At 37.9% G+C, this 13,634-nt stretch overlaps 2 protein-coding genes across 4 annotated transcripts in view; one reads left to right on the top strand and one right to left on the bottom strand.

The window, feature by feature from the left end:
* Positions 1 to 564, top strand: part of TMEM255A (transmembrane protein 255A) — a 46,153-nt gene extending 45,589 nt beyond the window's left edge. For all 3 annotated transcript variants that reach the window (XM_063084291.1, XM_063084290.1, XM_063084289.1), the window contains one exon: positions 406 to 564. In XM_063084291.1, the coding sequence (XP_062940361.1) occupies positions 406 to 564 (159 nt within the window). The remainder of the gene's footprint in view (positions 1 to 405) is intronic.
* A 2,534-nt stretch (positions 565 to 3,098) lies between these two features.
* ZBTB33 (zinc finger and BTB domain containing 33) lies at positions 3,099 to 10,632 on the bottom strand. The gene is made up of 2 exons (XM_063083415.1): positions 10,410 to 10,632; positions 3,099 to 8,037 (listed from the first exon to the last, which is right to left on the bottom strand). Exon 2 carries the CDS (start codon positions 8,033 to 8,035, stop codon positions 6,014 to 6,016), a length of 2,022 nt encoding a protein of 673 aa, XP_062939485.1. The 5' UTR covers positions 8,036 to 8,037; positions 10,410 to 10,632; the 3' UTR covers positions 3,099 to 6,013.
* Between the last annotated feature and the right edge of the window lie 3,002 nt (positions 10,633 to 13,634).

Genomic DNA, 13,634 nt, shown 5'->3' with positions numbered 1-13,634 from the left:
CATTAAATGTTTGTAAGGCCTAAACTAGGTTTTTGAAGACTGGTTGGGATGCTGTTGCCATAGCTCGAGGGAAAGGTATTGAAGGCTTGGGTTATAAATGTAGAAAAGGAAATGATGGATTGAAGAGACAACACAGCAGTAGAAGCAACAGGATTTGGTAACTGACTGGATGTGGGGCTCAAGGGGAGGGGAGAATTCCAAAATATCTCTGCATGAGGCTTGCAGCCTGAGTGACTGAGTGAACACGGGACCACCTGTTTCATGTCCCCTTTGTGTGGTTTAGGAGCTCTCTGTTACTCCAAGCAGAAACAAACTTGGTCCGTATTCATTTTTAAATAGTAATGACTGTTTGGGGAATTGCAAACTCACTGCCTAAACTGTTGTCATTTTCTTTTTATTACACAGCATTCCAGTGTCTTTCCATCCTCCCCACCCTCTGGACTTTCTGATGAGCCCCAGTCTGCTTCTCCTTCGCCCAGCTACATGTGGTCCTCGAGTGCACCACCCCGTTACTCTCCACCCTACTATCCACCTTTTGAAAAGCCACCACCTTACAGTCCCTAAAGAGGAATGCTTGCTGGCTATTGAGATTATTGTGGCTTTTGTATTTCTGCTTTAGTGGAAGCGTTTAGGGTACAAAATTTAAAGTGTGACTCTTACGCATAAAGTTTGACAATGGCCTGCCAGGCTAGGGAAAGATAGGGATGAAGCTTATTTATTGTCAGTGCAGAGCAGGGGTGGGTAGGCTGAACCTAGCACTTCCAAAGGGCAGCTCACTCTCTAAGCAAGGTTGTGGAGCCAGCCCAGCAAGAAGCTTGTCATGTTTGGACCTGCATTACCCTGTGCTCCACCTCTATGCAGCAGAAGCGTGGTTGCCATCTGTTTCACTTTATGTAAAGAAGTGTTGTCCTCAGGCCTTTGGCAGATTGCCACCTTAGCACCTTGGGTGAAGCACCTGGCTTACAGGGCCCTATCTTTCCCTACCACTAAAGTCAGTCCCTAAGGAAAACTTCCCAGCTGATGGGGCTACATAGAAGTCCCAATACAGAGAGTTCTGGCTAAGATTGTTTGCTTGTGTCTGGGTGTTGAAAAAAGCTGCCCATATCTCCTACTTCTTTCTTCTCTGTGAGTATCGTAAAAATGGCTGTTGTGATCATTCAGCTCAGCTTTTGTTGTTGGTACCTCCTAAAGGGAAAAGTGCAATATTCCCTTATCTTGAGTAGTGAGGAACAGGACTGTTTCAGAAGTACTGAAATATAGAGCAACATGTGAGATGTTTTAAGTAGGTCTCAGTAATACATCTGATAACTTAGGAGACAGTGGTTCTACTACATGTTGAATTATTACAAAATGCATTTGCTACAGGAGATATAAGTCTTAACGGCTGAAATTCTGAATTTCAAAATGCTAGATTAGGTTCTTGGGTCATGATATGAATTGTTACTAATCTTTGTGACTATTTAATCTTCAAATATTGTGCTTCGACCCCAGCAAACTGCACGTATACTGCACCCCACCCCAAAAGAATCATCTGTATTTTAATGCCACTGCTCTTATTGGTCCTTTTTTTTCTGTTGAGACCGATCATGACAGCGTTCAATTCAAGATTATGAAAGTGTTACAACGCCGCTTCAAGTCCACAAAACCTCAACTGTAGCCAACTTGACAAATTCTTCAGTGTTACGATAGATTCAAAATCCATCTGCACATTGTGGTAGGTATTTGTACAGTTCTTTTAATTATACACAGCTTTAAACCATCAACCTGATGAGTTTAAAACACTTTGGCACCCATGCCTTCACTTCAGAATGAACACTTTCATTGTGATCCTATGTTAACCTGAAAATTGACCGATTTAAAGATGGATAATCCTACACTTGCATAATGTAAAAATACAGGGGCTACAGGTGGGGACCTAATTAGAAAGTTCTGCAAACACAGAACACATACTGGAAAATTTTCCAGCCAATTTCGCTACCTCCCAACTTGGTGGATTAGAGGTAGCAGGCAAATGCTGGTGCTCCCATCTACCTTGTAGACACCCAGCCATCAAAAATAATCAAGGCACAAGTGCACTCACTCATTGTTCACAGTAAATGTTTGCAAAATATTCAGTTTAATTTTCAGCATTTTGAATGTTGTCTTATCCAGATTTCAAATCTGAAAAACTATAATCCTTTTGCATTATACAAAATTACTATTATTTTTTACAGTTCTGAGCATATTAAAATTCTATTGGATTTCAAAAAGGGACTAATAACCAATTGACTTACTATACAAATATCAACTTGTAATACTCAAATTTTTTTTGCGGTTTACACTTTACCTTTTGATTTAGTGAATGTGTATATTTAATTTTTTTAAAGGCATCATTACACAGTATATCATACATTTAATCACATTTCTTAAAGTGTTAAGATGACTCATTTCTATGTATTTTTCTTACTTTACAAAATAACTTGAAACAGTATAGATTTTGTAACACTTAATTTGAGCAGCTTCTTTTTTTTATTACATTGAATTAAAGTGCATGCTACCTTAGAAAAATTAATATTTGCTGCTTTACTCTTTTGCAAAATATTTGCTGTAATGAAGGAATTTGTATTTCCAATATGTATCCTGACTGCATTTTGTAGTATTTACTGCTTTATTCCTAATTCTGCTTTAAAGTATTGAATTGGGCATGAAACATTAAAATATTAATCCAGAACCTGTATAAGCTGGATGTTGCTTAAAATCTGTATCACTGCCATATTGGAAACCCAGACTGCTTTTGTGATGTTTTAAATTAAAACTGTCCTCCTCCTTATCCACTTACATGTGTCCTCATGGTATATACAAAAGTATAACAACTACTCTAAAGCAACCAATAGCAGCCAACTCATTTCTGACTATTACAGTTCGAGATACAATGGGATGTGGTTAACCAAAATATGAAACTTAATGGGAATTTTTGCCATGCTGTCATCAGAAATACAGCTCCAGTCTTCTGCTACGGAAATTGAAAAACAATATAAAAGCCTATATAATTTCTGAAAGACAATCTTGTAAAAATGCACTCAAAATTAGAATTAAACATTTTATTTTTGCCATAAGAAGTTCTACGAACTAATATCAGGTAATGGTTAATGAAAAGTAGAAGTTAAAGTCATGATAGGGAAGACTGTACAAGTATGAACATTACAGTATTGGGGAAAATAAACAGGGTTTCATATGATTGACAGGCGAAGAAGCCAGTGCTATTGAATTAGCATTTAATTCTTTAAAATATGCATGCCTTGACAATACAAAAAACCTCGATCAACATTTACCACTTGTTTTATCTTTTTGGTACAATGGAAAAACTGTGGCATCATTTCCTCATAGTGCTTGTATGTGGGGGATCATTACCACAAAAAGTATCATAATAATCATTTAAAATATATTTTAGTCTTGCAAGACTGCTATGGCATTTTAAAATCTTTGCTTATCCAAGCATTTCTGTCATTTTTTAAAGCAAGTTACTATTTCAAAAGGTTCCTATCCAGAATATTTATAGGTAATTTAGCATAGGAGCAAATTTGAGGCCAATTTTTTAAAAAAAGGCCTGAAAGCTAAGTATGAAAGAAAAAAAAAAAAAAAAAAAGGTAAATTTTAAACAGCATCTTGCTGCAGATTTCCAATCCAATAAATACCAGGAGTAAAGGGTTTTCACCCCAAAGGAGTATTCCACACAAACTCTGAACTCTGGATATTGAAACTTCTAGAAAAACTGAAGACCCTGAGACACATGCAAGTCTTCTGGCAAAAATACATTTTAATTTTCCAGTATTCCTCCTCCCACAAAACTCCAGAAGATACCTTTAGTAGGCACAGGGTTTAAATTTCATATTCAGAATTTACACAGAGCACAGCAGCAGCAAATAATGATATACATATTATTCAGAATGGATAGTTTTCCATCACAGAATTCCTGGTTTGTCATAATAGGCTTGTAGAAACTACCAAATTTTATTATGACAAACTAATTTACCTAGCAGTTGAGTCTGAAAGGTCTGGAAGCTCTGCTGACATCAGTATCATTCACACTGGAAGAAGTAATTTATGTCTAACCAGTGAAATATCATTAATCAAAGTCAAACTTCCACTGAGAACATTTGAGAGTGCACCCTATAGTCAAAGTAATCTACACAGAAAGGAAACAGATATTGAGAGATCACAGAGTCTTAAGTTATAAGGTAATTTCAAATTTTCCAAGAATTAGTTTACAAAATGGTTTGAAGGTCTAGACTCACAGAAAACAGATAAATGCGCATCACTCTACCCCTTTGGTAGGCAAAGGATTATATTATTTTTCTTTTTCCTTGTATTACTGCAAATACTGATGCCTGATGCCCTTAGCTACCAACTTAAGAAACACTGAAACCATTATCTTCAAATATAGCTTACCCCCAGAAGAATGATGTATACATGAAAAATTATGATTAAAGCTTTAAGTTCAAAGTCAAGAAATAGACTATTTTTAAAAATACATGGTAAGGAAAAAAAATCTATGTTGAACTAAGAAATACTTTAGCAAGGTTACAAATGACTAATAACTATGCACAACAATCTTTCAGTATCTATTAATTTTTTCCTTTGCAAAAAATCATTTACAGAAATTCAACAAATTCATTCTGTTATAAATGCTAGGCTATATATTTGATCCAACCTGCTTCCTTTTAGTACTAGCACTTCAATAAGTTTTAACTTTATTTTCTAAGTATTTAAATATGTATCATTTTAAAAGGAAGGTGGTATTTATTGTTGCCAAGATAAATGGGAATTGACAAGCCAACATAACATTCCATGTCATTTTTGATTGCTATAATATTGCAGCAATTTGCAGATAGAATGGAACTTATTTTAGAGAAGGTAAAAACCTAAAAGATCTTGCTGAAAGGAAAATACTAGATCACCAATTCAACTATTTCAAATGAAAACTTCCTATTGGAGATTCTAAGTAACATGGACATTTAAAAATATATGGCAGTAGCCTTCCGCCCCAAATATGTAAGTCTCATCTACGGAATCTATCATTTACAAAGGTTTATACATAATTACAGATTAATTTGGTGGCTTTCATATTCAAAATTTTAAAAATTTCATGGGAATATTTGTAACCATAATGAGCAAAAAGGAAATCTCCATTCAATCCCATTCTGTCTCTATCACATAAGAGCTCATAATTAAAAATGAGTGTGACAGTACTTTTCATCTCCTGTCTGCATTACAGAGATTTGTTTTTCCATTAGTTTTTTGCCCACACAGACCACACTGCAAAAGTATATAGTGGTCTAGACCCCAAAGTCTTTTATAGACTATGGCAATAAAAGCAAGAATTCTAATTAGCTAAAACTAATTTATTCTTCAGATAAGAGACTTGTCTGCATGACTATTTTCATGGGGGGAGGGCGGCTGGAGGTTGCTATCTATTTGGACTAGCAAAATACACAACCAAGTGGAGACTTATTCTGACATTTTCCAGAACATTTTAGAAGTTCCCAGAACAATTCTGGAAGTTCTTGTTTATTTTTTATGCCATATATGAAACGCAACCCACATTTATAGTCTCAACATTAAGAAAATTGAGAATTCAGCAGTAAAGTGCTAACATGGAAGAGGAAAGTTGTAAGATGTACTAAGGTATGCTAATAACTCCAGTTATTTTCAAAGAACATTCAGACTGCTTCAAATTCTATTCAGAACACTGTCTCTCCAAGTTTTTTTTTTGGTTTTTTTTTTTTTTTTTGCATCTTTTAAATGAACTGCAAGCTAACTATATAAACAGATACTTGGGGGAAAGGGACTTCTCAATCTCTACTCAAACTTTCAGAAAAATTTGCTTCTAAAAATTATCAACAAATAATCCAACTGGACTACCTTCAGATGATGTGGCAGATCAAATTAATTTGTTTTCACCTTAATCTGTTTTACAGGTCTTCTGAAGCCCCTGCCCCTTAATCCAAACCAAAACTTTCTGATATTTCAAAGTTCAGTAAGACTCTGGTATTATAAATTCAAACTCAGTACTGCCATCTGTTACATTCTGTTTAAAAATTGAATCATTTTCCTGCTGAATAAAAATATCTTCCCAGGTCATTGGCTTGTTCTGAGGAGTAGATGTGGTCCCTACTGGAGGTTCTTTTCCAGCATCAACCTTATATCCAATACCATCATCCTTTATTGCAGGCATAGTGCTTGACCTATCAGAAAGGTACGCATATTGTCTGATCTGTAAAGACCTGCATGGATGTAAACGATAAAGCTTTGAATCCCCAGAAGGATCCTGGCTGTGAACTGACTTTATGTGTGAAGACATAAACTGGTAGTTGATAAAAGATTTGCCACAGGCCAAACACTGATACCTTCGCTCCCCCGTGTGATGAATTTCATGTTTTGTGCGATATTCTGCAAGAGGAAATACCTTCTCACAGTAACGGCATGGATACTTCTTCTCCCAAGAATGAATGTTAAAATGTCTCCGCAAGCTTGTCAGACAGACATAGGATCTTTTACATACAATACAGATATAATAGACCCTTCCGTCTACTATTAATTCATAGTGATCATCATGTTTTACTTTCATACGTTTGTTTGCCGTCTCACTGCCAGATGTTTTTGGTATCTCATTCTCAAGTCTGGCTTCCCCTTCGTCAGGGTCATCTTTGACAGGGATCACTATGTCATAAGTATCTTCACCGATATTTGCATAAACCTTGCAACCAGTTGACAAGCCTTCAATTTCAGTAGCTGTATCTAAAGTAATGATCTTCTGACCCTCCATTAGATGTTTTGGTCCTAAACCTGGACCATTAGTGTTCCTAGTAATTACATCCGAAATTTTTAAAGAATTGGAAGATGGTTCTTGCAGAAGTGTAGGAATCTGCATCTTCTGTATCAATGATCCATCAAAAGTGGTATTTTGGGAGGCATCAGCCTGTGGGACCAAAGATGTATTACTGACTGCCGAGTCTGGACTGGAGCTAATAGTGTCATCATCATCATCTATAATTTCCTCCTCTTCCTCTTCATTGGCCTTGTTTCCTGTTAAAAGAGCACTGTTTGATGTCTGCTGATTCTGTACAAGTAAATTGATTGAAGAGGACGTATGATTTGGAAGTGAAGAACTGACATTTGGTGGTGTAGTAAGTGGTGTCTGATTTAACAAAATAATGTTGGGAGTCAGATGTGTTGGAGCTGAAGATACCAGCAATTTTTCACTTCCCTGTGTTTGGCTCAGAGTTGCCTGATTCACAGGAGTAGGAATTTTCTGAGTAGGTGTGATATTTGTTAAAGGGGGAGAGCTACTGGTAACACAAGGTGCATCATCTGAAATAGCAACGGGGCCTGGGTTAGGCTGCACCTGTGCCACTACATTGTTACTTGGCAAAGTCTCCTTTGCAGGCAGAATCTCAGAGCAGAAAATGACATCATCATCATCATCATCATCTGAATCGGTAACAATGATCTTTTTTGTTTCATAATCTTCAGCAGATAATGAAAAAGATTCTGTTATAATAGGCATTATAGTAGCCCCATTATCTTGGGCTTCATCTTTTGATTTTTGTATTACAAGATTCTTGTCACTAGAACCAGAAGGTAAAGTTTCATCATTACCATCCTGAGTAGTACCTGAGATGCTTTTAACCTGTGACAGTGGGACACCAAGCTCTGCTATAAATTTCACTCCTAATAACTGCCCTGATTTAATTAACTCATCAAGTAAATCTGATCTGACACGAACAATTTTAGAACTATAGATATAATTGAGAATTTCTGCAAAGATCTCTGCTCTTATAAAGCTCAGTTCAACAACTTGCCCGGCAAGTGAGAAGAGCTGATGGAAGTATGTACTAGAAGCTGAAAGAATATTCTTGTGAGCCCGGAATTTTCGGTCTTCTACAATAACGGTAACATCACAGAAGAGTCCATGGCCACGTTGCTCATTCAAAGAGTTCAGCAGACTGCCAGAGTACTGAATGTCTGTAGCAGAAATCAGTTTTCTGCTCTCCATACCTATAAGAGAAAGGGAAGAGGAGGAGATGGGAGAGCATTAGGAAGGGGAAAAAAAAGTACTTTATCATTCAGAATTTAAGCCACAGTATCATTAGTTTATTCAAGTTATAACCAAATTTTGGCATAACTTTTTAGCTTTTATATAAATTGTTCATACAGGCTGGCTTTTGGACCATGTATCAAATCTCATGACATCCCTCAGAGAAGAATCAAGCAAGTTTTAAATTGCTATACAGATATGAATAGAATTAATTTTCTTAGTTCCAATTTTGAGTTTTCTCCCCAAGAAGAAGTAAGAGCTAATTTTTAGCTGTCTTAAAAGTGTTTTAAGGAAAGTCACCATCATCATGAATGCACAGAAATTATTTCATCTGTAATGATTTAAATGTCAGAAAAGCTTGGTGTGTGTAATACTGAGTTAAATATATACACCTCTTAAATTTTAACTAATCTTATCTTTAAGAACATATTCAAAAGCTACTCCCTGCAGCCAATGACACTTATAAACACTGACAATTATTACCTCTCAACTTTCCATTATTTTTCTGTTCTTATTTAAATTGGGGTGCCTCATCTTGATAAACTACTAAACATCTTTCTTACCCTTTCCTCTTTCTTCATCCCCTTGTCCCTTCCCCTCACCTCCCTACCTCTACAATCTCCAGAGGTAAAACATCAAAGAGTGCCAAGTGAAGTCAACTGATGCTACCTTGAAAAAATAAGACAAAGAGGAAAGTTTACCATTTCTTAATGCTTATTTGCACAAAAAACACGAAAAATTTCATTTTTTGGTAAGAATTATGTGCATTGGTATAAGAACATTTTTTCACACCAAATGAGTTAGTAAAAATGGAAACATTTACTGGCAAAGAGCAGACATTACTCTTGAAGGGGTGGGGGAGATGTCAGTAAATCACATTGCTGTGTACCACCCCCAAAACACCTTTTTTTTTTTTTTTGGTATTTCACAGAAGATATTCCCAGTAACAATAATGCCAGAGTTGATTTAAAAAAAATAATATATAAATATCCATATGTATATATGGATATATTAACAATTAATTGATAAGTACTTTTAGTAAAGAAACTTTATTGTTAATATTCTTTTCCTTTAAAGTTACCAAGAGAATGTCACTGTCACAGTGCTTAAGTTACATAAGTGTGGAAGGAAGAATGCCTCAAATACTTTTTAAATTTTTCAAAACTATAGCTTAAGAACAAAAGGTGGGCAAAAAGTCTAAAAATCAAGGATTTAAAGCATCATCTGTTAGAAGGTGTTGCATGTTAACAATACCAAGGAATTCCAGGTTACAATAAAGGCGGTCATCAGAAGGGGTGACCTTTGGACAGCATACCAATAACCAAAGTTTCCTAAACACGGGGATTTGGACAGAAATCACCTTTAAGTGAAGAAACAGGTTTTCTGAATACGGTCCTACAATTTTTGTTGTTTGCAAATGGGTTTTTCCAATGTGGGAATGCAACAAATGTACATGTTTAGGTGACACTGGGACTTGGTTTCGTTTTGTTTAAGTGTCCCCCTCCTCCCCGTCAGGGTGGGCCCAGGGATAGCACAAGCTGGTCTGAACCCACCCCCAAGATTTGCGACTTGACTGTGGAAAAGCCATTCCTCATCATTATGAGATAAATACTTGACCGAGAGCAGGTTTGAAGGGGCTGGTGAGGTGGGAAAAGATAAAAGCCATCAGCGAGAGAGTGAAACAAATCGACACATGGCTCCCTGCGGCAGCTGAACCTCATCTCCCTTCCTCCACCTCCCTCTTCTCCATTTGCACCCTGCCAGCTGCAATCGAGGTTTTTAACCCCAATTTACGTGAAAAGCCCTGAGGTTCTTGCAATAGAGATGGAGGTACAAACAGCAGAGTGAGGGCGGAGGGAATAAGGGGTGCCAGGGAAAGTAAAAGGTGGCGAACAGTAGGGTGCGGTGTTGGGGGGGGGGGCGGGAGAGTAAAGCAGGCGGCATTGTTATGCCCCGGGAAGGGGACGATGGCCCCAGCAGAAAAGCTCTAAATCAAAGTAAGGTCCAAAAGGAAAAAAAGAGGCACAAAAAGAAAGGCAGAGGGGCGAGAGAAGCCAAGTGGGTCTCTGTGGTGAGTTCCCCACGCCCCGGGCCTACCCAGGGCACCGAGAGCCCTGCGGCCCCTGACGGCGAAGGGGAACGCGCCGCGGCCCTCCTGGTTCGTCCCCTCCTTCACTCCGCGGCCCACACAAAGAAATCGCCGGAGGAGCGGAGCCTCCGACTCCGCCGCTTCCTGGTTCAAGTGAGGCGAATGCAAACGCAGGCGCGGCCCAGGGGCTGAGGAGGCCGACACGCTCCTTCGCCCCTTCCCGGACTGGGGCCCGGTCCTCACCTGCTTCCCGGCGCCGCCGCTTCTCCTCCTCGGGCCGCGCGGAAGGGTGGGAGCCCTCCGACAACAAGAAGCGGGATTCCCCGGCGATTAGGCTCCTTCTTTAAACGTCGCTCCAGTCTTGGTCGACGTCGACGCGGCTGCCGCCACCGCCGCTACAGCTGCCCCACGCCGCCGACAGAGAGCACAGCGCGGGGGTGAAGCGCTGGAGTCAAAGGCGCCCTCCTCTTCCGAGCGCAGTCCGGGGCCGTCCGGAAGGGCCCGAGCTTTAGGCGGCTCCGCTTCGGCGCCCTACTCTGCCTTCGGCTCTTTCCGCAAGGGGGCGGAGAAAGACTGGGGGCTCTTGAAGGGTTCGGCTCTTTCCGGAGAGCGAAAGGGTGGGAAAAGGAAAGGGAAAGATCTGGTAACACAGTCATAAACAGTTGGCGAGAAAGAGAAGCTAGTCTCTTTCATCTAAATTCAGTGCAAGCTTCTAGAGCATAAAAACTTTTGGAGACTTATACGTGTTTCGTTTCTCTTGCAAGTTTGAATCTGCTCTAGTAGCCTGTTTGTTAAATGATAAACCACTTTGAAATATAAGCTGATTAAATATAATCGAATACAGTTTATCAACTCATTATGATAATTCAAGTTCTAGGATAACAAGACAACTACATTATACTAACTACTTTTAAGAAAGAAATCTAGAGTTTGGACAAATACTCTCTTAATTAAATGCTAAATGACGCAGTACTTACTATGTTAATTCCTTTATTTCAATTAACGTTTACTGACCCCATGTTTGCATGTTTGCATTTATAACAAACCCTTTGTTAGGCTCTGTGGAATGCAAAGATGAATAAGCCAAGAGTCTCTTCCTTTTTAGAGAACTCAGTAGATAAGTACACAAAAATGGTCAAAAGTTTTCGTACAAGGTATAGAGAAGCACAGACAAGGGAATAGCAAACTGAATGTTGTCATTTGAGCTGTATCTTGAAAGATGACTCATATTAACACTTGCATTGTTATTTTCTTCTTATTTCCGTAGCATTTCATCCTCAAAGTGTTTTAGTGTCTGACACATAGTAGGTGTCCAGTAATTGTTTAGTGAATTAATCAATTGTGAGTTACATAATTTTAAAAAATCCTCTGGTAATACATTTCCGACTGACTACCATGAGGAATGAAGCAACAGAATGGGTGTTAGGAGAGCAAAAGATTTCCCTTTAGGCTGGTTTTGATCATGCTCAACTAAAGAACCAAATAGCAACTTTTTTCCTATAACAGTTAAGGCCATTCACTACCTTCACTTGCTTTTTAAAAGATATGTATAGGATAATATTGCATCAGTTTCCAAAAACTTGAATTTTCACCTATTTACCTTTTAGTTGGAATTCTTGTGCTTCTTTCCTACAAAAATCTTGCTGAAAATGTCCATTAGGGTACTCCAGACAGAAACAGATCTAACTATATCTAATTTTCTTCAACAGGAATCAGACATAGGTGTCATCATCTATCTATCCCTAATCTGTTCTACATTCTCCTTAGTAAAGTAAAGCCACATAGTAAAACATCAAAGTGATGTAATACAGCTGTACTTTCACATGGAATTCCTTAAGCTCGTCTCCAAGATTTTGTGGGAAAACAAACTATGTGGGAATTATTGCACTACTGATTTTTTATTAGAAATTAAAATTATGAAAGTTTCATTGTTTAACATAAAGACATTTCACCAGAAATAGGAGTGCATGTTTATAAAAAGAAACTAAGGCATATTAGTATTTCCTGGCAACTCAGCACTTAAAACTAGGTAGTAGACTAATTACCATTTTTCTGAGTTATCTTCCCCAAAAATTTAGTAGAAAAAAAAAATTTAGTAAATAGGACAAAGTATATCTTGAAAGTTTAGGATCTATTTATCTTTCAGTAGCTTAGCTTACTGAAAGTAAAATGAGATATATCTTTGAAATATAGATCACAGTGGTAGTAGATGCCACTCTTGATACGATGTTTGTTGTTTACCTTTCACTATATTGGAAGACACAATACAATTTCTTTTGCACCAGAATTAACAACATGAAGGCTGCCAACAGAATTGCCTTGCCCTTGTCCCTTTTCTGAAAGTGCTTGAAAAGGAGAAGCAACAGAGGTATGATAAAATCCTGTCAATTCAAACCACAGAAAACCTCTTCTGTTATGGCCGTGTCACTCACTTCCCAACCAAGCAAAAACTAAAGTTTAAAAGCTCCTTATAATGAAAGGGGATCTAATGATCAGGAAAGGAATTTTATTTGTAGGAGAGCAGAGTGAACCAAGCAACTTGAGGGGCCTCAATAATTGTCTTTGGGACAGGACCATTGGGAAGTTTCATTAATTTTCTGTTTTTTGATAAGTTATTCCACCTTTTCCTTTTTTTTTTTTTAATCTGAAGGCTCAGTTCTTCTTCAAACAACCCAGGAGATTTAAGAGAAGAAACTATATCTAACGAATTTGTAGGTATCAATTGTTTCACCTTCAAGAAATGTTTTTGATTGGCTGATAATGGAATCAGTTAGGTTTTATAACCACATTGTCAGTGTTTGCTTACCTTGTTTGAATTTGATTATGAATTCCATGGGGGCAGAAATTGTCCTCTTCTGTGTTAAAATGCCAGTAATCATGTGGATGCTTAATATATATTAATTGATGATGATAAAAGGAAAAGAGTGACATTTACTCAGTCCCAGAGACCTTCCTCTGAGTTATGCTTAGGCTCACAGATTTGCTGAGGTCATTACACAAAATAAAAAGAAACTCCAGTAAAGTAAAGTGGAAAAAATGTCTTGAGGAGATGTGAATGAGCTGAATTCTGGCACCGCCAGTTAGAAGCTCTGTGATCTTGAGCCTGATTCTTCATCTGTAAAATAGGGATAATATCATACTCCCATACAGTCGTTATGAAGATTAAACGAATTAACTATGTATAATGTCAAACTGCATACAGTTTCGAGAATATGCCGTGCTGTTCACTGCTTCTAAGTCCACGCCTGAAACCCTGAGCCTGGAATCGTCATTCCCTTCATATCCACACTTCTCCTTACCTGTTGTCTGGACGAGTGCCTGGTCTTCCATAAAGAGCTAACTCAAGCATTAACTAATTTGTGAAGCCTCTCTTGGCCCAATAAATGTAGAAAGATGTGGTTAATTAATGAATGAATGTCTAGAACCCAATAAATGCTAAATATATGTTTGCTTTCTCATCACTATCTC

The sequence above is a fragment of the Cynocephalus volans genome, chromosome X (assembly GCF_027409185.1).
Source record: "Cynocephalus volans isolate mCynVol1 chromosome X, mCynVol1.pri, whole genome shotgun sequence".
NCBI lineage: Eukaryota > Metazoa > Chordata > Mammalia > Dermoptera > Cynocephalidae > Cynocephalus > Cynocephalus volans.
Note: the sequence above shows the minus strand (reverse complement) of the source record. Positions and strands in the feature narration are given on the sequence as shown.